General features: G+C 45.0%; 1 protein-coding gene across 1 annotated transcript in view; it reads right to left on the reverse strand.

The window, feature by feature from the left end:
- si:dkey-56e3.3 (zinc finger protein 252) overlaps nt 1-18,529 on the reverse strand; it is a 45,465-nt gene extending 26,936 nt beyond the window's left edge. The window contains exon 1 of the mRNA XM_060926661.1: nt 18,167-18,529. Coding sequence (XP_060782644.1) covers nt 18,167-18,422 — 256 coding nt within the window. The 5' untranslated portion in view covers nt 18,423-18,529. The remainder of the gene's footprint in view (nt 1-18,166) is intronic.
- Nucleotides 18,530-24,962: the final 6,433 nt, after the last annotated feature.

Genomic DNA, 24,962 nt, shown 5'->3' on the forward strand with positions numbered 1-24,962 from the left:
CATACAAGATCAGCTGACTTGTAGCGCGAGATTTCTCGAGACTGAATGACCTTTCACCCACCGGCGCGGGAGCTTTTGACAGAAGTAGTTCGTGAGTTGTTTTTGTTGACACTTGGGCATTTAAAGATGTCATCCTGCGGCACGAAACGGAAGAAAGCCAAAGACTGTCCGGGGCAGAAGATTACTTCTTTCTTTTGCAATGTTGACAGACAATTTGTTACAATTTCCCTCTCAGATACTCAGAATGTCCCATTGTAGCCTCAATTTTTCAAAGGCTTTGCACGGCCGGGGCGGGGGGCAACCGGCGCCATCTCTTCCCCCCCCCCGCTTCGCTCCCTCCCTCGCCATGGTGAGCGCCCTCATACTAAATTTTTCTAGAAAAAACCCTGTTGATTATAAACCTGTTGTGTTTGATCTCACTCTCTCCGTTTCCCCACGATCTGCTAGAGCCCCAGGCTGCTACTCCCGCCACATCAATTCGCTTACTGCAGAACAGTTTTCTAACAGTCCGTCCTCCAGCGCGTGGGGCACACCCCCAAACAACATGGTCAGCGCTTCCACGCTCTGCGCCTAGAGGAGGTCGGCCGCCCGTTCGCGTTTGGCCAGCAACTCCGGGATGCCTGCAGGCAGTGGCTGAGGGCTGACAACTGCGACGCCGAGGGAGTTGTCGACCTGGTGGCACTGGAGCAGTTCATCGCACAACTTCCCAAAGGAACAGCAGAGTGGGTCCAGTGCCATCGCCCGGCGTCACTGGATCAGACCATAGAGTTGGCGGAGGATTATTTGGCGGCTGTTCCCACGGCAGGATCACAGATCCCCTCTTCACTTCTCTCTCTCCCCCCCTCCCCTTCTGTGTCTCGTCCTTGCCCCGCTCCCCCACCGCGGAGGCAGGGGCCGGCTCCCTCACAGCCGGTCCACCGCACCCGCGGTGCCCTCCCGTTTCCCGCTTCCGTGTCTGTCCCCCCCCCCCAGGTGAGTGAGCCCCAGAGTACCGGTGCAGAGAGAAAGCCCAGGCCGGTTTGCTGGCGCTGTGGGGAGCCGGGGCACCTCCAGCATCAATGCTCGGCAAAGGAGGTGGGCGCGGTGGTCCGGATCCCCGACGCGCCAGAAGCCGCCCTTGATCGGGCCGGAGCATATCGCATACCGGTGAGTATCCAAGGGTATACATATCAGGCTTTGGTGGACTCTGGCTGTAATCAGACCTCAATCCACCAAAGCCTGGTGCAAGACGAGGCATTGGGGGGGGGGGGGGGGGAAGCACAATTGGTGAAGGTGTTGTGTGTGCATGGGGATGTTCACAACTATCCTTTAGTGTCGGTCCACATTCTATTTCGAGGGGAGAAATTTAGTGTAAAGGCAGCAGTTAATCCTCGCCTTACCCACTCGATAACTTTGGGGACTGATTGGCTGGGATGTGGGGAGTTAATGAGTCATTTAGTAAAGAGTGGGTCCTGCCGTAGTTCGGCAGGGGGAGGTCCCAATATAGCATTGGCGGGAGCAGCTGTCACAGAGCTGTCTACGTCATCTCCATGTCAGAGTGAGGAGCAGCAGGCTCCTCCTCCCTCTCTTGGGGAATCCCTAGAGGATTTCCCATTAGAGCAGTCACGAGACGAGACTCTGCGGCATGCGTTTGACCAAGTGAGAGTAATCGATGATCAAATGCTCCAGCCAAACGGCACCCCGTCCTTTACCCTATTTCTCTATTATGAAAAATAGATTATACTGAGTGATGCAGGACACTCAGACTAAAGAGCAGATCACGCAGCATTTGATTCCAAAGAGCCGCCGGGAATTAGTATTACAGGCGGCTCACTTTAATACCATGGCTGGACACTTGGAGCAGGATAAGACACTAGCCCAAATAATGGCCCAGTTCTATTGGCCAGGAATTTGCGGCGATGTCCGTAGGTGGTGTCCAGCGTGCCGCGAATGCCAGTTAGTAAATCCAGTGGCCGCGCCTTTGCGCCCTCTACCATTAATCGAGACCCCGTTCGAAAGAATTGGGATGGATCTCTTCAGGCCATTAGATCGGTCAACATGAGGATATGGCTTTATTTTAGTCCTGGTGGACTATGCAACGCAATACCCGGAAGCACCGCCTCTGCACAATCTCTCAGCACGCAGTATTGCGGAATCACTCTTCCACGTCATCTCCCGAGTTGGAATCCCCAAAGAGATTCTGACTGATCAAGGCATCTCGTTTATGTCACGCACACTTGTATGGGTTATTGGGAATCAAGCCGATCCGCACCAGCATTCATCACCCACAAACGGACGGTTTAATCGCACCCTCAAAAACATAAGATTTGTAAGCGAGGACGCATGTAATTGGGATAAAATGGCTCGAACCCCTGCTTTTCGCAGTGCAAGAGATCCCACAAGCCTCCACGGGGTTCTCCCCATTCGAATTATTATATGGGCATAAGCCGTGTGGCATCCTAGATGTGCTGCGGGAAAATTGGGAGGAGGGACCTTCAACCAGCAAAAAACACAATTCAATACGTTCGCAACCTGCACGCAAAACTCCACACCCTCACGCACCTAACCCAGGAGAATTTGTGGCAGGCCCAAGAACGGCAAATCCGCCTGTACGACAGGGGCACACGCCTTAGGGAGCTTGCACCGGGAGATAAAGTGCTTGTGCTGTAGCCCACGTCGAGCGCCAAATTGGTCGCCAAGTGGCAAGGACCCTTTGACGTCACATGGCGAGTCAGGGACGTCGACTATGAGGTGAGGCGAACGGACAGGGGCGGGGCATTATAGATTTACCACCTTAATCTGTTAAAACTCTGGAACGAGGAGGTCCCCATGGTGTTGGTGTCGTTGGTTCCGGAGAAGGCAGAGCTGGGGCCGGAGGTTCAAAAGGGAACATTGACATCGCTTACCTCTCCGGTCCCCTGTGGAGACCACCTCTCCTCGACCCAACTCACGGAGGTTGCCCAGTTGCAAGCCGAATTTTCGGACGTGTTCTCACCCCTGCCCAGCCGCACCCACCTCATAGAACACCACATTGAGACGCCCCCAGGGGTGGTAGCGCACAGCCACCCTTACAGGCTGCCTGAACACACACAAAAAAAAAAAAAAGTGGTTCGGGAAGAACTCGAGGCCATGCTCGACATGGGCATCGTTGAGGAGTCCCACAGTGACTGGAGCAGCCCGGTGGTCTTGGTTCCCAAGGCCGACGGGTCGGACCGCTCCTGTGTGGACTATAGAAAAAAAGTCAATGCGGTGTCTAAATTCGATGCGTACCCAACACCTTGTATTGACGAGTTGCTTGATCGACTAGGCACGGCTTGTTTTTATTCGACACTGGATTTGACAAAGGGATACTGGCAGATCCCCTTGACTCCATTATCCTGAGAAAAAAAAAAAAACAGCCTTTTCCACACCATTTGGCTTACACCAGTTTGTCACAATTCCTTTTGGGCTGTTTGGGGCGCCCGCTACGTTCCAGCGGCTGATGGATAGGGTCCTCCGCCCCCATGCCACCTATGCGGCCGCATACCTCGATGATATCTACAGTAATGACTGGCCGCGGCACCTGCAACATCTGAGGGCCGTCCTTAGGTCGCTGAGGCGAGCAGGTCTCACAGCCAACCCGAAGAAGTGTGCGATTGGGCGGGTGGAAGTACAGTATCTGGGCTTCCACTTGGGCAATGGGCAGGTACGTCCCCAAATTAACAAGACAGCAGCGATTGAGGCCTGCCCGAGGCCCAAGACCAAAAAGGGGGTGAGACAGTTCCTGGGGCTGGCTGGCTACTATTGTAGGTTTATACCTAATTATTCGGACGTCACCAGCCCACTGACTGATCTCACTAAAAAGGGGGCACCAGATCCGGTCCAGTGGACAGAGCAATGCCAGCAGGCTTTTTCTGAAGTAAAGGCTGCACTGTGTGGGGGGCCACTGTTACACTCCCCTGACTTTCCTCTCCCCTTTATATTGCAGACAGATGCTTCGGACAGAGGGCTGGGGGCTGTTTTGTCCCAGGAGGCGGAGGATCGCCCAGTGCTGTACATAAGCCGGAAGCTGTCAGTGCGTGAGGGGCGCTACAGCACCATAGAGAAGGAGTGCCTGGCCATCCCTCGCCCTCTGCTACTACCTGCTGGGACGCCCCTTCACCCTCTGTTGAGACCACACGCCCCTCTAGTGGCTCCACCACATGAAGGATGCCAACGCGCGGATTACTCGTTGGTATCTGGCACTCCAACCCTTTAACTTCAAGGTGGTCCAAAGGCCAGGGGCGCAGATGGTCGTGGCAGACTTCCCCTCCCGTCGGGGGGGGGGGGGGGGGGGGGGGGGGGGGGGGGAGTTGCTGCGGGCCGGACGGCTGCCCGGCCTGAGTCGGGCGGTGGGGGTATGTGGCAGTGGGGGCGTGGTCAAGCGGCAGTCTGTGACAGGAGGGCGGAGTCAGGGAAGGTAAGTGGCAGAATCACTACACCTGATTTTAGTTAACCTGTGTTTGTGTGTCTTCCCCAGTGATCGCACCCTATATCAGGAGAGAGCTCTCTCTCCAACCAGATGACTTGTGTGTGTGTGTGTGTGTGTGTATATATATATATATATATATATATATATATATATATATAAAATGTGTGCGCGCGCGCACGCATACGTATGGCTGGGAGAGTGTTTGTGCAACTGAAAAGTGCAAGTAAAAAGAGTTTTTGGAACTCAGTTCTGGCCTGCCGTACTTCTGTACTCCACCCACCCGCTCTGATTTCTACAATATAAAACCTACTTCATCGCCCCATGATGCTGTCCTCGCCAATATAATCAAGGATGCATCTGATACTATTGGCCCCAGCATTCAAGTGATTATTAATTCATGCCTAGTATCCAGCACGGTCCCTGCATGTTTTAAGCATGTGGTTGTGCAACCCCTGCTTAAAAAAATAAAAAATAAAAATAAATAAATCAATAACCGCCCCATCCCTAAGCTTCCTTTTATCTCTAAGGTGCTGTAAAAAGCTGTTCTCTCTCAACTGCCCCCCTTTTTTAAAACATGCATAATATTCTGGAACCTTTTCAGTCTGGTTTTAGAGCCCTTCACAGCACCAAAACAGCCTTATTTAAAGAGAGACTAATGATCTGCTGCGCACTTTAGATTCAGGTGAAAATACAGTCCTGATTTTATTGGATCTTAGTGCTGCCTTCGACACTGTGGATCACAACATTCTTCTCGCTCGCCTAGAACAGTGGGTAGGCATTAAGGAGACAGCACTATACTTGTTCAGCTCCCATCTTAAAAACACAAGACATTTCCTGTGTCCATTGATCAATTCTTCTCATCCATTACTCCTGTCTCCTATGGGGTCCCTCAGGGGTCCATCTTGGGCCCAGTGCTCTTTTGCCTATACATGCTTTCTAATGATGGTGACATCATTAGAAAATATAATAGCTCTTCAATTATATGCAGATGACTCACAATTATATCTCCCACTAAAATCCATTGACTCTGTACAGTCTCTTTTGAATTGTCTTGAAGATATTAAAGTTTGGATGTCTAATAACTACCTCCAGTTAAACAGTGATAAAACAGAAGTCATCATCTTTGGTCCTCCCAAATCCATAAGCACTGTTGTGAGCTAATTTGCTCGCCTTACCCTGTATGTTAAATCCCATGCCAGAAATCTGGGGGTCATACTTGACTCGGGGCTCTGTCTTGACAGACAGATAAAAACTGTTTTTAACAACAGAGCTTATCAGTTACAAGTCATCTCCCACCTCAAAATAGTTTATATCTTATAATGATCTGGAAAAAGTAATCCATGCCTTCATTACATCACGCCTGGACTACTGCAATTCCCTCTACCTCCGTCTTCACTAACGCGTCCGCAGTTGGTTCAAAATGCAGTGGCGAGACTGTTGACTGGTACAAGGAAGCGTGAACATATCACCCCGTCTTGGCTTCCCTGCATTGGCTCCCCATTTGTTTTAGAATTCAGTTTAAAGTTTTACTTATTGTTTTTTTAGGCTCTAAATGGGCAGGCCCCTGCTTACATCACTGAACTTCTCCAGCCCCATTCAGTCACCAGGTCCCTTAGGTCCTCTAGCAAAGGACAACTACATGTGCCACGGTCACAACTGAAACAGAAAGGTGATGGGGCCTTTGCTGTGGCTGCATCCCGACTGTGGAACCAGTTACCCTCAGATATTAGATGCGCCCCCTCTATTGCCACCTTTAAATCAAGATTAAAAACTCACCTCTATTCACTAGCTTACCTAGTCCCCTAATCCTCCTACTGTATTTCTTGTGTGTCCGTTGTAGGTTCTATTCGGTTTAACATTCATTTTCCACATTTGTTTATTTTCCAAATTTGTCTTATTTTATTATTACTGAATGTTCATTATTATTTTTCTTATTCTGTACAGCACTTTGGTCAGTGGTAGCTGTGTTTAAATGTGCTTTATAAATACATTTCTTACACTAATATTTTATAAATGATATTTAATACCTTGGACAGAATATTAAATGTACTCAGCTTGTAGTGTTATATTCAGATAATTTTTGGAATGATTATTTACGCTTTCATTTAATAAAGAGCAAAATAAACCTCAAACTCTACTGCAATAAATTACAAAACACATGCACTTTTACTGAGTTAAAACCTTGATTTAGAAATGACTTGGTGGCAAAACTGTTTCCTGTTTTCCTATGAAGCGACGTGTAGATGTAATTTTGTGGTGAAAGCTTTTTGAAATGAGATCATTGCACATCTTTCATTTCATGATCACATTGAAATGTGTTGTTTACCTGCCATTGTTTTGTTAATCCATGTGGTGTCCTCATGAAGACTCCCCCTCCATTAATAGTAACAAGAAGGTGAAAACTAAATATTCATCCTAAGGCCACCAATCCCCTCTTAAAGTTGGCAGAATCGTTTTTGGCTGGGGGGCCTTCGCCCTCCTCAGGTCCAGGGCTTTGCCCTGGATTTGACCAGGGCCTGCAGCCCCTGGACCCCAGCTTTCTCACTTTTTTTCCCTTTTGGGGTTGACCGCTGTATTCAACCATCTTAACAATAAAAAGTGAGTGTCAGTAAAACCATAAAAATGCTCCTAAAATCACCAGATGCCACCAAATGGGCTCCCTTTATTCAAAATTTTCCAGGGGAGATCCCTCGGACCCCCCCCCCAGTATTCTCCCCCCATGTGCCTTTGGTGCGGCATGTGGCCCTGCGGGCCTTCCAAAAGTTAGGGCTTTATTTTGATCCTGGGGAGAACACTGTACTGCAAAGTTTCATGTAAACTGAACTCTTAATCAAACAACTGGATCAATCAGATACTGTCAATCCTAAAACACTAGTTCAAATGCAATAAAAACAGTGAATATTATTATTATTATTGCCTTATTTGGTGTGCAACTCAGGGACAGAGAGTGCCTGTGAATTTTAGCGGGGCTAGGGCCATCGGTGGCAGAGTTATGAATTTTTAAAGTCAGGCCCGTGGGGCCCCCATTTCACAGGCCATGTTATGACAATGTATTCAGCCAGTGTAACATCTGGAAGAAAATTAGAAGTAGATTAGACCCATAGCTTTACAATTTTTCATGGGCCATCCAGTCTGATGCTTTTGAAACACAGACGGACAAATGCGAAAATTACCATCCAACATCCACTGGTCCGGCCTTATTTCCCCACACTGAATGAAAGTTTAAAGATTTAGAAGCTCATGATCAGTTTTGCAGGGCTTCGAATGCTAATTCACAAGCTGGTACACTAAGAGCACCAAGTCAGATGGGGAAAGACCAGGGGGCACTCCACTTTGTCTCGATTATTAAACCAAACAAAATACAAAATGTTCAGTGATGTGTACCGGCCCATTTTAATGCTTAGACACTACAAGGAAACCGCAGGTGCCAATACTTTTGTCTTCAATGACAGCAGTCAGAAGTTTTATTTATTTTGTTTATTTAAATATGTTCTTGTTTGCTTTTTTAACACTCAATTTTATTGATTAATCTGAGATCAAGCCTGAAACTAGAAGCTGATTCCTGATGAGTTATTAAACTGTTAAAGTCAAGAGCGGTTTATTCCTGACAGCACACAGAGATGGGGATCTGAATATATTCACAGAGGAGTCAACGCTTTAAACTGGCTCTCTAAAGCAAATGCCACGACTCATTTTTCCTCTTGCCTTTTTTTTAATTTTTTTTTTTATTTTGTACGCAGAGACAATGACTACGTTTACATGCACGTCCAAATCGAGCTGCTGTTGGTAATCGAGCAAAGGGTCCCAGCAGGGGTGCCAGAGAAATCCAATCCTACATGCACAAGTGAAATCGGGCTATTGTGCAAGGTGCATTGTGCACCCGAGCCACACGTGGCGCTACACGCCCCATCGTGTTGGTACACTTCTGGTTGTCGTCATGAAGAGCTATAGTGTTGCCAGATACTGCTGACGTTTTCCAGCCCAAAACATGTTCAAATCCGCTAAAACGCACTTAAAACCCCCAATCTGGCAACACTAGCAGTTCCGTGTTCAAGCTGTTAGGCTTGCTCTAACAGACTATGGCTACAAACTGTCCGGCGCAGACCACTGTTTTGTAAGACAACTTATTTTGCACAATAATAATTTTTCTAAAGTCCATTTTTTGCTTACAAAAAAAATTTTTTTTTTGCTTACAATTTAACTTATGTCTTAATAAACACACAAAAAGTTCAATTGTTTTGTTTTTGACATTCTTCAGATGTTGGACACACACAAATACAATGACTTGTTTATGTACACAATTCACAGCTATGCAACAGCTGTACAGATGTATTTGGTGATACAGTAAGTGAGCTAAATTTTAACAGTGCAAACAATGCCACAAAAAGAAAAGATTCATGCCGTTGTCATGATTCGTTGTCATGCCGACCGAGGCTGTTGTGTTTCCCGCTTGTGGTCTCGTCACTCGTCACTTCCGGAAGTAGCTCGACAACTAGCTCGATAGGGTATACATGCACAAAGTAGCTCGGCAGAAATCGCATAAACTAGGTCGTGTAGCTCGATTCCGAGAAATCAAGTTCGGTTCAATTTCAGCCGAATTAAGGTGTATACATGGCATTTTGAACTTCGATTTCAGTTGAGCAACGGCAGAAATTCGATTCTCTCTATGTGCATGTAAACGTAGTGAGTGTCACCACTCATTCATTTCTTCATGAACTGCTGAAATACTTCCAGGAGCTGTTCGGTAGTGTGAAAAGCAGAGATGCACCGATTGACCGGCTGCCGATCGGAATCGGCCGATTTTCACGTGATCGGCCATGACCGGCGACCGGCCGGTCAAAATTAAAATATGCCGATTTTCTGCCGATCAAAACTTGTGTATCACATAGAGATGAAAGTGGAGATACTCGTAATTCGCAACTAAAAAGGCTGCAGCTACACTGGCAGCTTGAACATGCTTTCTAGTGCGATTGTGTTGCGCTTGCGCAGAACAGTGTCAGTCCTGAGCGCCTAACGAGCACCGGCGCGCGCCGTTAACAAAAAAAAAAATTCACGATAGTTAATTTTTTTTTTTTTGTGCCAGATATTGGATGTGAAAAGAAGAAAATGTTTGTGGTTGTGTGAATTTCCCATTACAGGAATTAATACGTTAGCCTATTACCAAACATCTAGTTAGATTTGTACAAAGAGAGAAAGAAAAAAATGTCTTTTTGTTTGTTTTACAGCCTTGGTTGCACTTGATTCCATTGGAAATTACTCTACAAATACACATTTGACAAAGATGATAGAATGGCTGTGGTATAAGTATGACTGGAAATTATTTTTGTATTTTGATACTGAATGAAGAAATGGGTTGCTCTATAAGGCAGAAGTTTTCAGATCTAAATAGGCTTATGAAAGTGTGTTCCGTAGCAGTTGGCAAATAATATATGAGGGGGAAGTTGTTTTTGTGCCAGATATTGGATGGGAAAAGAAAAAATGTTTGTGTGAATTTCCTATTACAGGAATTAATATGTTAATACCAAACATGAAGAAAGATTTTACAAAGAACAATGTCTTTTTGTTTGTTTTCAACCTTTGAGGTGTTGAAAATTTATTACTGAAAATCTGGCAGAATGTTCTATTAAAGAAAAGATAAAAAGAAAATAGTCTTTGTGTGTGCTGTGAAGTGGTTTGAAAAAATGAAATCGGAATCGGCCAAAATCGGTATCGGCAGGTCACACTCCATGGAAAATCGGAATCGGCCCAAAAAATTGCAATCGGTGCATCTCTAGTGAAAAGGTAAATTGTGTGCTCATTATGGGAGTCAATTAGACATCAGGATAAAAGGAAACAAATCTTTACAATAAAAAACAGATACAGTACTTACTTAAAAGGTGGGGGAAGAATTCGTTAAAACTTTTCATAAGTCAACAAACCAGGCCTGAGCTTCCCAAAAGCATCTCCGCACAAAGGTCAATGTTAAACAGTAGCACGAGCAGCACAATGAACACACACTCTCCCCCCCAGTTAAGACGCTCTTAGAAGAAGCCTTTGTCACATGCACACTTCAAGCACAGTGAAATTCATCCTCTGCATTTAACCTATCTGAAGCAGTGAAAACACACACACACACACACACACACACACACACACACACACAGAGCAGTGGGCAGCCACACCAGAGCGCCCGGGGAGCAGTCAGGGGTTCGGTACCTCGCTCAAGGGCACCTCAGCCCAAGGGCACCATGCCGCCACGGTTAGCGTTAAAGGGACCAGTACAGCATTTAAACATGATCAATGTTGATACTACAAGCCCTAATTATAATGATGCACATGAGTGCAGCCACCCTATTAGCTATCATAAGCACATCCAGTTTTATTGCACATGGGTAACCAATATGGTGTCCAGGAAGTGACAAATTCATTGATAGCCAGGTACAGGATGTTACAATGGTGCTTAAAAGTTTGTGAACCCTTTAGAATTTTCTATATTTCTGCATAAATATGACCTAAAACATCAGATTTTCACACAAGTCCTAAAAGTAGACAAAGAGAACCCAGTTAAACAAATGAGACAAAAAAAGATATCCTTGGTAATTTATTTATTGAGGAAAATAATCCAATATTACGACGGCACCGTCACCTCACAGCAAGAAGGTCCTGGGTTCGAGCCCAGTGGCCAGCAAAGGTCTTTCTGTGTGGAGTTTGCATGTTCTCCCTGTCTGTGTGGGTTTCCTCTGGGTACTCTGGTTTCCCCCACAGTCCAAAGACATGCAGGTTAGAATAATTGGTAGCTCTAAATGGACCGTAGGTGTGAATGGTTATTTGTCTCTGTGTTAGCCCTGCGACGACCTGGCGACTTGTCCAGGGTGTACCCCGCCTCTCACCCATAGTCAGCCAGGATAGGCTCCAGCTTGCCTGCGACCCTGTAGAATAGGATAAGCGGCTATAAATAAAGAGGAGGAAATGGATCCAGTATTACATATCTGTGAGTGGCAAAAGTATGTGAACCTCTACGATCAGCAGTTAATTTGAAGGTGAAGTTAGAGTCAGGTGTTTTCAATCAATGGGATGACAATCAGGTGTGAGTGGGCACCCTGTTTTATTTAAAGAACAGGGATCTATCAAAGTCTGATCTTCACAACACATGTTTGTGGAAGTATTTCATGGCACGAACAAAGGAGATTTCTGAGGACCTCAGAAAAAGCGTTGTTGATGCTCATCAGGCTGGAAAAGGTTACAAAACCATCTCTAAAGAGTTTGGACTCCACCAATCCACAGTCAGACAGATTGTGTACAAATGGAAGAAATTCAAAGCCATTGTTACCCTCCCCAGGAGTGGTCGACCAACAAAGATCACTCCAAGAACGAGGCATGTAATAGTTGGCGAGGTCACAAAGGACCCCAGGGTAACTTCTAAGCAACTGAAGGCCTCTCTCACATTAGCTAATGTTCATGAGTCCACCATCAGCAGAACACTGAACAACAATGGTGTGCATGGCAGGGTTGCAAGGAGAAAGCCACTGCTCTCCAAAAAGAACATTGTTGCTCGTCTGCAGTTTGCTAAAGATCATGTGGACAAGCCAGAAGGCTATTGGAAAAATGTTTTGTGGATGGATGAGACCAAAATAGAACTTTTTGGTTTAAATGAGAAGTGTTATGTTTGGAGAAAGGAAAAACACTGCATTCCAGCATAAGAACCTTATCCCATCTGTGAAACATGGTGGTGGTAGTATCATGGTTTGGGCCTGTTTTGCTGCATCTGGGCCAGGACGGCTTGCCATCATTGATGAAACAATGAATTCTGAATTATACCAGCGAATTCTAAAGGAAAATGTCAGGACATCGGACCATGAACTGAATCTCAAGAGAAGGTGGGTCATGCAGCAAGACAACGACCCTAAGCACACAAGTCGTTCTACCAAAGAAGTCAAGTCAAGTTTATTGTCAAATATGCTATACATGCAGCACAGATGAGATTTCAGTCCTCTCTGACCCACGGTGCAAACAGGCAATGCAATAAATAAAAAAATAGAATAATTGAAAAACAATACAAACAGTATAAAACACTAGATAAGAACTAGACATAAACAACACACACACGAGCAAATAAACAGTCAAGGGCACTTGAGGTATAGCAAGTAAACATGAAATAAGCAGTATAAACAATAAACTAATAGCTGTTAAGGTGAGGTAGTGCGAAATAGTGCAAATGAGCGAGGTAAAGTGAAATGTGCAGTCCCTGAGTTCAGTGTGTTAATGAACGTTGAGTGCGTGCGTGCGTGCGTGCGTGCGCGCGCGTTGGGGGGGGGGGGGGGACTGTGAGGGTGACATGTCAGATGCTGGGGGGGGCAGGGGTGTGTGAGAGCAGAATCTGTGGCAGGAGGTGGGGGGGGGGGGGGAGAAGGAGCAGAACAGGGAGGGAGTTGAGCCTCCTGACCGCCTGGTGAAAGAAACTGTTCTTGAGCCTGCTGGTTTTGGCCCGGAGACTCCGCAGTCTCCTCCCCGACGGCAGCAGAGTGAAGAGGCTGTGAGATGGGTGGGTGGGGTCACCTGCAATCCTGATGGCTTTGCGGGTGAGGCGGGGGTTATAAATATCCAATAGAGAAGGAAGAGAGAGACACCAATGATCCTCTCAGCTGCGCTCACGATGCGCTGCAGAGTCTTGCAGCAGGACATGGTGCAGGCACCGTACCACCCGGTGATGCAGCTGGTCAGAATGTTCTCGATGGTGCCTCTGTAGAATGTGTGCATGATGGGGGCCGGGACTCTTGCTCTCCTCAGTTTGCGGAGGAAGTACAGACGCTGTTGGGCTTTTTTGGCCAGTGATGCGGTGTTGTTGTTCCAGGACAGGTCTTCAGAGATGTGCACACCCAGAAACTTGGTGCTGCTCACCCTCTCCACTGCAGCACCGTCAATAGATAGTGGAGCATGCTGGGTGTGCTCTCTCCTGAAGTCCACAACAATCTCCTTCGTCTTCTCCACGTTCAGGCGGAGATTGTTGTCCTTGCACCACATGGCCAGGCGGCTCACCTCACTCCTGTAGACTGTCTCATCGCCGTTGTTGATGAGACCCACCAGTCGTGTCATCCGCAAACTTAATGAAGAGATTGGAGCTGGGTGTTGGTGTGCAGTCTTAGGTCAGCAGAGTGAAGAGGAGGGGGGGTTAGCACACATCCTTGGGGGGCCCCCGTGTTCAATGTGATTGTGCTGGAGGAGTTGCTGCCAACCCGTACAGCCTGTGGTCTCCCCATCAGGAAGTCCAGCAGCCAGTTGCACAGGGAGGTGTTGAGTCCCAGCTGGTCCAGTTTATGAATGAGCTGCTAAAGAATGATTGTGTTGAACGCTGAGCTAAAGTCTATGAACAGCATTCTGACATACGAGTCTTTTGTCTCCAGGTGGGTGAGGGCCGAGTGGAGGGCAGTGGAGATGGAGTCATCGGTCGAACCAATATGCAAACTGAAAAGGGGAGGGCAGACTTGATATGCCGCATGACTAGCCGCTCGAAGCACTTCATGAGAATGGGAGGGAGTGCGACAGGGCAGTAGTTATTGAAGCAGGAGAATGGTTAAAGAAGAATAAAGTTAATGTTTTGGAATGACCAAGTCAAAGTCCTGACCTTAATCCAACTGAAATGTTGTGAAAGGACCTGAAGCGAGCAGTTCATGTGAGGAAACCCACCAACATCCCAGAGTTGAAGCTGTTCTGTACGGAGGAACGGGCTAAAATTCCTCCAAGCCGGTGTGCAGGACTGATCAACAGTTACCGCAAACGTTTAGTTGCAGTTATTGCTGCACAAGGGGGTCACACCAGATACTGAAAGCAAAGGGTCACATACTTTTGCCACTCACAGATATGTAATATTGGATCATTTTCCTCAATAAATAAATGACCAAGTATAATATTTTTGTCTCATTTGTTTAACTGGGTTCTCTTTATCTACTTTTAGGACTTGTGTGAAAATCTGATGATGTTTTAGGTCATATTTATACAGAAATACACAGTAGAAAACTCTAAAGAGTTCACGAACTTTCAAGCACCATTGTAAGTGTTGCCAATGTAAACATACTTGCTGGCCTAGATTTAGTCATATATAAGAGTTATACTGAGGTCAGTATGGACAGCGCAGAAACTGGACATCTGTATGAACCTCAGGAAAAGGAATATCAACATCTGGGAAATGATTTCAGCAGCAAATCATCAGATGATTCTAATGATGAAATCGGTGGTGCTTTACAAGTGCAAAGTCAGGAAGGCAGGAAAAAGGGTTCAGCAGCGATCTGGTGCTGATGTGGAAAGTGTGTCAAGCGGAAAACTGACGTTGAATGTGTTTGTTATGAGCAATTCCAGCGTTATGGACGTGACACTTGAACTCAAAATGGCAACAAATGACCCAGTGCATGTTTTATTGTCTCCCAGTATTTAAACAGGTGTTGCATATTTTAAGGCTGTACCATACTGGAGAAGTGATAGAACAAGAACAATTCCCATAGTACATCTAGGGCATGCCAGAAAATGCCAATAAAAGATGCGTTATGGATGTGACAGAAAAAGTATCACTTTTCTTGGGTGACTGTACATTTTTATCAAACTCTGTGAAATTGTAAACCTAATGTCGAAATGGAGATATCCATTTGATAGAGGGGTCCAAGGTGAATATTAAAAAATCTTTGTTTAAAATATTTTGTATTTCATGCAGAGTTTCGGAAGGAAAAGTCAGCGTTATGGATGTGACGAAATTCCGTTATGGATGTGACGCGTCTGAAATAGACATGGCATATGTTTAGAAAATCAGCAATTTAACCACCATAACCCTTTGAAAAACTCTCTAAATATCAGCTAAAACTATCAAAGTTCTTAAATAATATTTAGGATGGCTATTGTTTTGCTGTTTTGTGGATTTTAGCATACATTTCTGTGGCTTGTGGCAATAATATAGAATTGTACATGATCAAAGTTGATTTTAGCTTGGGTTTTACATTATAAGAAAGAAAGACTGACAGTGACATATTAGGTTGGTTACAAATTGGTTCAACTTATTCACATCTGTAAAATACAGGCCTAGGTGATATCTCTGGGAGTGGTTTTGATGTTTTACATGTTGCTTTATTTTTGCATGGTGAGGTTGACATTTACATGGAATTGCCCTTATAAAGAACGCAAACTTTTATATGATATAATACAGGCACAGTCATTGCACTAGAAATGGACTATACACAGCAAATTCCTGTGTTGAATTAACACCCAGAGTGTTTATATAGGTCCAATTGGACCTATATAAACACTGAGTGTTAATTCAACACTGAGGAATTTGCTGTGTACACAGACCATGATAGTCAGACATGTGAAAGGATCAGCACCAGATGGGGAACTCACAAATCGGTAAGCAGCCCATTATGTATGGAAACTCAATGTGTGCCCATGTTTCTGTATATGTGTGTCTCCATATGATCCATAAAGCCTATTTATTTATTTATTGCATATGTGAATACAGGTATAGGACATGCAATGTGCCACAATGGTTCATATGGTCTAAATATAGGCTCATGATGGCTTGAAGCCAAGTGTGAGTTTATAGTGGAGCAGAGTGGATCACCAGACAACAAAATCTGTATCTTTATTTACATAAGATAGGTGGGTTTTTAATCCAGTGCTTATTTTTAATTTGCTTTTAAAAAATAACATTGGATTATTTACTAACACATTTTACACTCATCGGGGGCTCTGCTTTTAGGCAGTGACTATATACAAGTTTTGAATGTCTATACTATTTTAGTTAATCGGTTTGCATGACCTGAATCCTTTTTCCGTGGACGGTGTTGGAATATTGTTGGCACAGCATCGGGTTTGAGTGTAACGCGACCTGCAAAGCCCGAGAGCTCAGCCTGTCAAAGGAAAGCAATCGGGCTCAAAATGGTCCTCACAAAAAACAGAATTTCTACCAGGAGAGCGTTTATAAAGTGTGACCTGTTCCCAAGTTGTGTAGCCACTGTTTAGCAAGTCGTTTACGTCGCTCGGTTGTTGGCAACGGAACACAGAAAAAATGCTTTCCCTTATCATCATGTTAATTATTTTTGTAACCATAGGCTTTGCATTCTGTCTTTTTCAATGTTTTGTACATGCAACTACATTGCAGTGTCAGGAGCAGCAAGCCAATCAAGATACAGGAAACCCATCAACAATACCAAGGTTGCTGACCTTTGGCTCCGCCCACAAAATGGCATTATGGCTGTGCCCTGAAGTGATGAGGAACACACAAGAATTTCAAAAGCTCTGCTTTATGCAACAGAGTGCGACACTACAGAGAGTCAAAATGCATTCATGCAAAATGTGTAATATTTCCAGCCTGTTTGTTTTTCACTGCGGGTTCCCTTTAAGAGGCTTTTGGCAAAAACAAACCCGGTACGGTGTCATTCAGGAGCCGAAGAGTCGATTCCTGTCAGTGACCTGAGCCAAACAAGATGACTCACTGAAAAGAGCCACATGTAAGATGTGATGTAATGAGATAAGAGAGCATTTTATTATCCCACAAGGGGAAGTTTACATTGTTACAGTAGCAAAATATATAAGGAGAAAAAGATAAGGCAGTGAAGTTGTAGCGCAAAAGTACTAAATATACAAAAAAAAGATTTATAAGAAATAAACTACATATTTAGAGATTAAAAAAAAAAAAAAAAAAAAAATAATTTACAAATTTGCATAAATTAACAGGTTTGCAGATATATAGTTAACATAAGTGCATTACTGGCAGTATTGCCCGGGTAGCGTCGCGCAGGCATTACTGGCAGTATTGCCCGGGTAGCGTCGCGCAGGCATTACTGGCAGTATTGCCCGGGTAGCGTCGCGCAGGCATTACTGGCAGTATTGCCCGGGTAGCGTCGCGCAGGCATTACTGGCAGTATTGCCCGGGTAGCGTCGCGCAGGCATTACTGGCAGTATTGCCCGGGTAGCGTCGCGCAGGCATTACTGGCAGTATTGCCCGGGTAGCGTCGCGCAGGCATTATTGGCAGTATTGCCCGGGTAGCGTCGCGCAGGCATTATTGGCAGTATTACCCGGGTAGCGTCGCGCAGGCATTATTGGCAGTATTACCCGGGTAGCGTCGCGCAGGCATTATTGGCAGTATTACCCGGGTAGCGTCGCGCAGGCATTATTGGCAGTATTACCCGGGTAGCGTCGCGCAGGCATTATTGGCAGTATTGCCCGGGTAGCGTCGCGCAGGCATTATTGGCAGTATTACCCGGGTAGCGTCGCGCAGGCATTATTGGCAGTATTGCCCGGGTAGCGTCGCGCAGGCATTATTGGCAGTATTGCCCGGGTAGCGTCGCGCAGGCATTATTGGCAGTATTACCCGGGTAGCGTCGCACAGGCATTATTGGCAGTATTACCCGGGTAGCGTCGCGCAGGCATTATTGGCAGTATTGCCCGGGTAGCGTCGCGCAGGCATTATTGGCAGTATTACCCGGGTAGCGTCGCACAGGTAAGTCGGTGTGTTTGCGTCGTTCGGGAAAACATTTTAAGTAAACGCTTTTTCTGACATTGTTCTTTTTTGGGGAACCGAAAGAATCGACGCTTATCGGTGACCTCGGTTAACTGATCAGTAAAAATGTCTGAGTGGGATTTTTAGGTGAACACTGAGAGCTGACTCGTCGGTTTTTTCTTTCTTTCTTCTTTTATGGGACCGGAAGGAGTCGACTCATATTGGTGAGCCGAGCCTAATGATCTGACTCAGTAAAAAGAGCCGAGTGTTCACTCACCCTCTCCTCCTACCGAGTCCTTCAGCCTGTTGGTTCTTTTATAAAACGACTCCCGCATTTCGATCATCTTCAGTCTCCTTTTGAGCAGAGTGTTCTCCTTCTGGCTCTTCAGCATCTCCATCTGTAACTCGGTATAACTCACCTCCACAACTTTACAGATCTCCGCCACAGCGGCGTTGGCGAACACCTCCATCACCGAGGCGATCTGAGTCTGAAAGGCTAAGACACTCGGCATGCTGCTCACCTCCACGGCCATCACTCACCTCTTACAAGCCCTTAAGAAGCCCGTTATTGACCTGTGAGGACCGCTGGCAGCGTCGCACTGCTGTGCTACTACACACATAAAGAACGGGCTGGCGCTGTGACGTTATCAATACTGAAAGGACCCCTAAATACAAAAAAAAAAGCACAAGCACGTTACTTAAACAAACACTAAATAGCCACGTTACTTAAACACTTGGGGCTGAAGGCATCTTCTCAATACTAAGCATCGAATAATAAAAATGAAACAAAATTATTTAATTCTCATACGAAAAGATTCAAGCCATTTCAATCAGGCACGAACGTACGACAGCTACGTTGGACCACATGACCACAGTTTCGTACACCACGTGCAAGATTTCATCCAATAATAACACATTACACGGGCAACGTCACCAGAGCAGGTCCTCGGAGGAGACTGCCTCGGTTCCCTGTACAGATTTTATCTTACCAATTTTTATATGTAGAAATTTAAAAAAGACATCATTGTCATTTGTTCTTTTTGTGGGGTAGAAAGAGAAACCCGTATTCATTTATCTTGGCTTTGCCCTTATTCAAAGCTTTTGTGGAGTAAACTTACGCGTCTTATTATCGACAACATTCACTCAGACTTTAGTCTGAAATGGGAGAATGTCTTGTTTGGCTTTTATGACAGCAGAAATCTTGTCTCTCATTTTTATTTGATTAAGTTGTTAATAATATTGACAAATTACTACATTCATAAGTCTAAATTTCAGAATAAAAGCCCTAATTTTACAGAACTTGGTATAGACATTAAACAGCATGTAACCATAATTTCTAGCACCAATAATAATAAGAAAACTGGCAAAACACAAACACTTTTTGTGCTATACAATGTCTTTATAATCTGTTTTTTGTTTATTTATTTTGTAATGTACATCCCCTGGCGTAGTTGCGCCAATGCTATTGTATTGTATACTCTTTGTATACTACTTGATTTCATCTAAAAAAAAAAAAACTGCCTCGGTTACCACACCCACTGATCTTGATGTAAAAATCTGGAGCACTCATAGGCTCGTCAGAGTGAAGCCATCTGGCCGTCATCTTATCACTCGCATCGCGGAGTGGAATGGTTATTTAGACTACTGGAAGCCACAAGGTATTTATGTAGTTGGTGAGAAAAATTACAAGAAAAATGGCTGCATGTGCAGCAGTGAACTGTATAAACCATCAAGTCAGAGGTTGTGGACGGACATTTTACCTGTGAGTATTGATAGTGTGTGATCATTTTTACACGTGTGTGCACAGTGCCATTTGTGTGGACCCCTGATCCTTAGCATTTTACGATGGTTTGCAAGAGCAAAAACAAAAGGAAACAGAAAATCTGTCTCATCATCTTATCTGTTTTTGTTGAAAATCTGATATTGATATCTGGAATGAACACTTGGGACTGTGTCAGATTTTCGATGGAAATGCCTCAGACTCGGGCGGCACGGTGGTGTAGTGGTTAGCGCTGTCGCCTCACAGCAAGAAGGTCCGGGTTCGAGCCCCGTGGCCGGCGAGGGCCTTTCTGTGTGGAGTTTGCATGTTCTCCCTGTGTCCGCGTGGGTTTCCTCCGGGTGCTCTGGTTTCCCCCACAGTCCAAAGACATGCAGGTTAGGTTAACTGGTGACTCTAAATTGAGCGTAGGTGTGAATGTGAGTGTGAATGGTTGTCTGTGTCTATGCGTCAGCCCTGTGATGACCTAGCGACTTGTCCAGGGTGAACCCCGCCTTTCACCCGTAGTCAGCTGGGATAGGATCCAGCTTGCCTGCGACCCTGTAGAACAGGATAAAGCGGCTACAGATAATGAGATGAGATGTCCCAGACTCAATCAAGCCAAAGTCTAGACGTGTTTGATATTGAAGAAGAAACCTTTATTTGTCACATGCACACTTCAAGCACAGTGAAATTCATCCTCTGCATTTAACCCATCTGAAGCAGTGAACACAAGCACACACACCCAGAGCAGTGGGCAGCCACACCACAGTGCCCAGGGAACAGTCAGGAGTTTGGTACCTTGCTCAAGGGCACTTCAGCCCAAGGCCGCCCCGCGTTAACCGAACTGCATGTCTTTGGACTGTGGGGGAAACTGGAGCACCCGGAGGAAACCAACGCGGACACAGGGAGAACATGCAAACTCCACACAGAAAGGCCCTCGCTGGTCATTGGGTTCAAACCCGGAACCTTCTTGCTGTGAGGCGACAGCGTTAACCACTACACCCATTGAATGGGAGAGCTCGAGCTCAGCAGCTCAAATTAAAAAAGGAAAATGAATGGAGTAAATTAGCCTCAGGAGCTTCAATGAAAGAAGGGCCAGAGCCTGAGGCAGAAACGGCAGTGAGGGATGCAAATAAAAAGAGAGATATTATTGTTCTAGTTTGGTCAGGAGTTATTCTCATTTACCTACGGTTAAGCACAACTGACAATGTAGATCATCTACACGTCACACCCACTTGCCCAAACTGACAAAATGAGCATGACTGACTGTTTTAACTCGATGATTTTAAAATCAGTGTGTGTACTCTGCTCCAAGCCGGCATCCCTTAGGCATATTCTCACTGGTTGTAAAGTGAGTCTTGCCCAGGGGCGTTATACCTGGCGTCACAACCAGGTGTTGAAGAACCTTGCTGCCACTTTGGAGTACAGACAAACAACAGCCAACTCAGCAACATCTGTAGGATCCAACTCCCTGCCAGCCGTTGCATTTGTGCGGGAGGGGGCAAAGGAAAATTACAGCGCACCTGCAACTGCAGAGCATTGCCAGTTACGCATAGCTTGTGACTGGAAAATGATGGCGGATGTTGGTCAATGCCTTGCCTTTCCTCCTGAGATCGCTGCCACTACTCTTAGGCCTGACTTGGTATTTTGGTCACCATCTGCTAAGAAGGTCTATATCATTGAACTCACTGTGCCCTGGGAGGAGTCTGTAGAAGAGGCATATGAAAGGAAACACCTATGATATGCTGACCTTGCTGCGGAGGCACAGCAGCGTGGCTGGAGGACGGAGGTGTGCCCTGTGGAGGTGGGATGCAGAGGCTTTGTGGCATCATCCACCACCAGGCTGCTCAAGGACATGGGAGTAAGAGGCCACGCCCTACGTCATGCCATCAAAGCGCTGTCAGGAGCATCTGAAGTTAGTAGCCACTGGCTTTGGCTGAAGCGCAAGGACACCTGTTGGGCATCAAGTGGCAGCCAGGGATGACACAGAGGGGGGGTACTTCAGGGATGCCTGGGATTACCGTTGAGCCTTCCGGAGGTGTCTTGGGCTTAAATCAACGAAATGCTGATGAAGGGGGTGCCCACGTGATAACTCCTCTGTGTCATTTCCGTTGGCAAGTCTTAGTACACGCTGGCACATAAAGGATAATTCCAACTCGTCCTGTGTTTCTTCAATCTTAGTTTAAATTGAGTGCAGGTATATTGATAAGTACTTTTAAATCAGGGTTGGTCATATTTCCCAGTGAATGGCTTATTTCCTGGACGGCGTCCGATATACAATTTCCTGTACAGAGTGAATGGGAGACGTTTATCATGTTTATATTTCACTGACAATTGATTGGAAAATATGACATAAATCGGGAAGTTATATATGTAATCGCCCTAAGATATGTAAAGAATGTGGGTAAAGGTGAGAAGATAAGAGGAGGCAATAAAAGGGAAAAAAGTCAGGAGATAATTTGATCAGATACCGTCGTATCTGATCAGATTCTTCAAATTTGATCAGATACGACGGTGTAATACATAAACTGAATACACGTGTTGTGAGTGGAAAGATGGAGGCCAGATGGCTTCACTTGTCTCTACAGCAGGGAAAAGGTTATGAGCCCTCCAAATTTTTACATAGAGCTCAGTGACCACAATGCAACTTCCACCCATTGTACATCTTGCACCCCAAAGACTCCTGTGATGGCTTTCATATCCGCCTGATTTCAAATCATGCCAGTGATTTACCATTCAAACCATCGATTGTATAAAAATGGACAGCACGCTCCTGTTCACTTCCGTTCTTTAGAAGAGAAGCCAAAATACCTCCACCATGTTGTCAAATACGCTGTCCATGTTTTCTACAACTGATGATTCAAACCAACACCAGATCAAACCATCCATCCATTATCTGTAGTCACTTGTCCTGTGCAAGGTCGCAGGCAAGCTGGAGCCTATCCCAGCTGACTATGGGTGAGAGGCGGGGTACACCCTGGACAAGTTGCCAAATCATCGCATGGCTGACACATTTTTTTTCTTTTTTTTTTAGAAATCTGTTTATTGATGAAAACCAAAGTGATACAGAGGGTGAAGTAGACATTGTCTATTAAGACAAAGATAGTAAAAGTCAGTTTTCACCTTATTTCCTTTTATAAAACATGGAACAGCAACAAACAACAATACCATAAAGTAAATTTCAAGCCAAGAAGAGAATAAAAAATAAAATAATGATAATGATAATGGGGGAAAAAAGGAAATAAATAATTGAATAAGCTTAGGTGTTCAAGAGCAGCTTCATGTGTACTAGACCTACTCACTCAAAAAGATCATGGGAAGGTAACATAAGCTATGTGGATTCAGCCTCCAGTTCTTTTAACTTATCAAAGTAAGTGATAAGGGGTTGCCATCTCAAGTAAAATTTTTTCATTGACCCTCTAAGAGTAAATTTAATCTTTTCTAATTTAAGAAAGAGCATAGTATCCTCCAACCACCGGGCTAGTGAAGGGGGTGTAGAAGATTTCCATCCTAAGAGAATTCTATGGCGGGCAAGCAGTGAGGTAAAAGCAATGACATCAGATTGAGTCTTTGAAACTGTGTCTGCAGGAACACCAAAAATTGCAGTTAAGGGGTTTGGTTCGATGGATATATTGAGTGCCTCAGATAAAGCCTCAAACACTCCAGACCAGTATCTTTCAAGGGAAGGACAGGACCAAAAACTGTGCGCAAGATTAGCTGGAGAAAAGGAACACCTACTACAGCTTGCATCCGCTCCTGGGTATATTTCAGCCAATTTGGCTTTACTATAATGTACTCTATGTAAGACTTTGAACTGAATAAGAGCCAGGTGTGCACAGGATGATGACAAATTAACTTTTGTAAGTGCACAGTTCCAATAGTCTCCCAGCTCCATTCCTAACTCATCTTCCCACTTAGACTGAATTCTGGCTAAATTGTGGTCATCCAAAGACATTAGTTTCTGATATATGACAGAAATTATACCTCTTTCTAGTTTTTAAAGCGTTAAGTCTTCCCAGGGTCCCAGTGTTGGTAGATTGGGGAAGGAGGGGAAACTAGTTTTGAGAAAATGTCATATTTGGAGATACTGAAAGAATAATTGTCTGGGTAGATTATGCTCTTTCTGTAGATTTTCAAAACTGTCCATGGTCTTGGAGCTGTAAAGACTTTGGAAACAGTAAATATCCCTCTTCCACCACTCCATGAATGACAAGTCCATGGTAGATGGAGGAAATAAGTGATTTTTGTGAATGGGGCCAAGGATCGAGGCAGAAAAAAAATTGTAATGTGAACGAAACTGGTTCCAAATTTTTAGTGTGGACAGAACTATAGGATTAGAGGAGAAGCGAGAAGGCTTTAAAGGTAAGGATGAGTAAATTAAAGCCCTAAGGCTTGAATGTCTGCATGACTGTTCTTCCAAAATACACCAGTTTGTGTTAGCGGCGTGTAACCAATAAAGTATCTTCTGGACATTTGCAGCCCAGTAGTAATGGGTAAAACTGGGCAAGGCTAATCCACCTACACTTCGCTGCCTTTGTAAAAGATTCACCTTAACTCTCGGTACTTGATTGCCCCAAATAAATGAGGTCACAGCTTGACCTAGCAGTCAAAAGAAAGACTTGGTAAGAAAGAGAGGTAAACACTGAAAAAGGTTTAAAAACTTTGGGAGAACCATCATCTTTACAGTATTTATACGGCCTGCCAAAGTATGAGGTAAAGCAGACCATCTTTTGAAGTCATCCTTCATTTGATTAACTAATGCTGTAAAATTTGACGAAAGGGAAGTGAAGGACTTGGTAATCTTAACTCCTAAATATTTGAAACCTGAACCAGAAATGTGAAAAGGAAGGGAAGGTGTTTGTCCAGATGGTGCTGGAGAGTTTAGTTGGAGGCATTCGCTTTTCTGCAAATTCAGTTTATATCCAGAAAATCTCCCAAACTCTTCTAATATGGAAACAATTTCAGCTGCGCAGGTGGTTGGATGACTGACATATAGCAACAAATCATCGGCGTACAATGAAACCCTGTGTTCCAACCCCCCTCTTACTATACCCTGAAATGCTGTTGTGGTTCGTAAGGCTATGGCAAGTGGTTCGATCACAATGGCAAACAAAAGTGGGGAGAGTGGGCAACCTTGTTTTGTGCCTCTACTCAAGGGAAAAAAACCTGACCTCAAGTCATTGGTTTGCACACTTGCTTGTGGATCCTTATACAAGAGCTTAGTCCATGAAATGAACTTTTTACCAAAGCCAAATTTGTCCAATGCTGCAAATAAATACTTCCACTTGACCCTGCCGAACGCTTTCTCTGCATC

This window comes from Neoarius graeffei, chromosome 7 (genome assembly GCF_027579695.1).
Source record: "Neoarius graeffei isolate fNeoGra1 chromosome 7, fNeoGra1.pri, whole genome shotgun sequence".
In the NCBI taxonomy this organism is placed as follows: domain Eukaryota; kingdom Metazoa; phylum Chordata; class Actinopteri; order Siluriformes; family Ariidae; genus Neoarius; species Neoarius graeffei.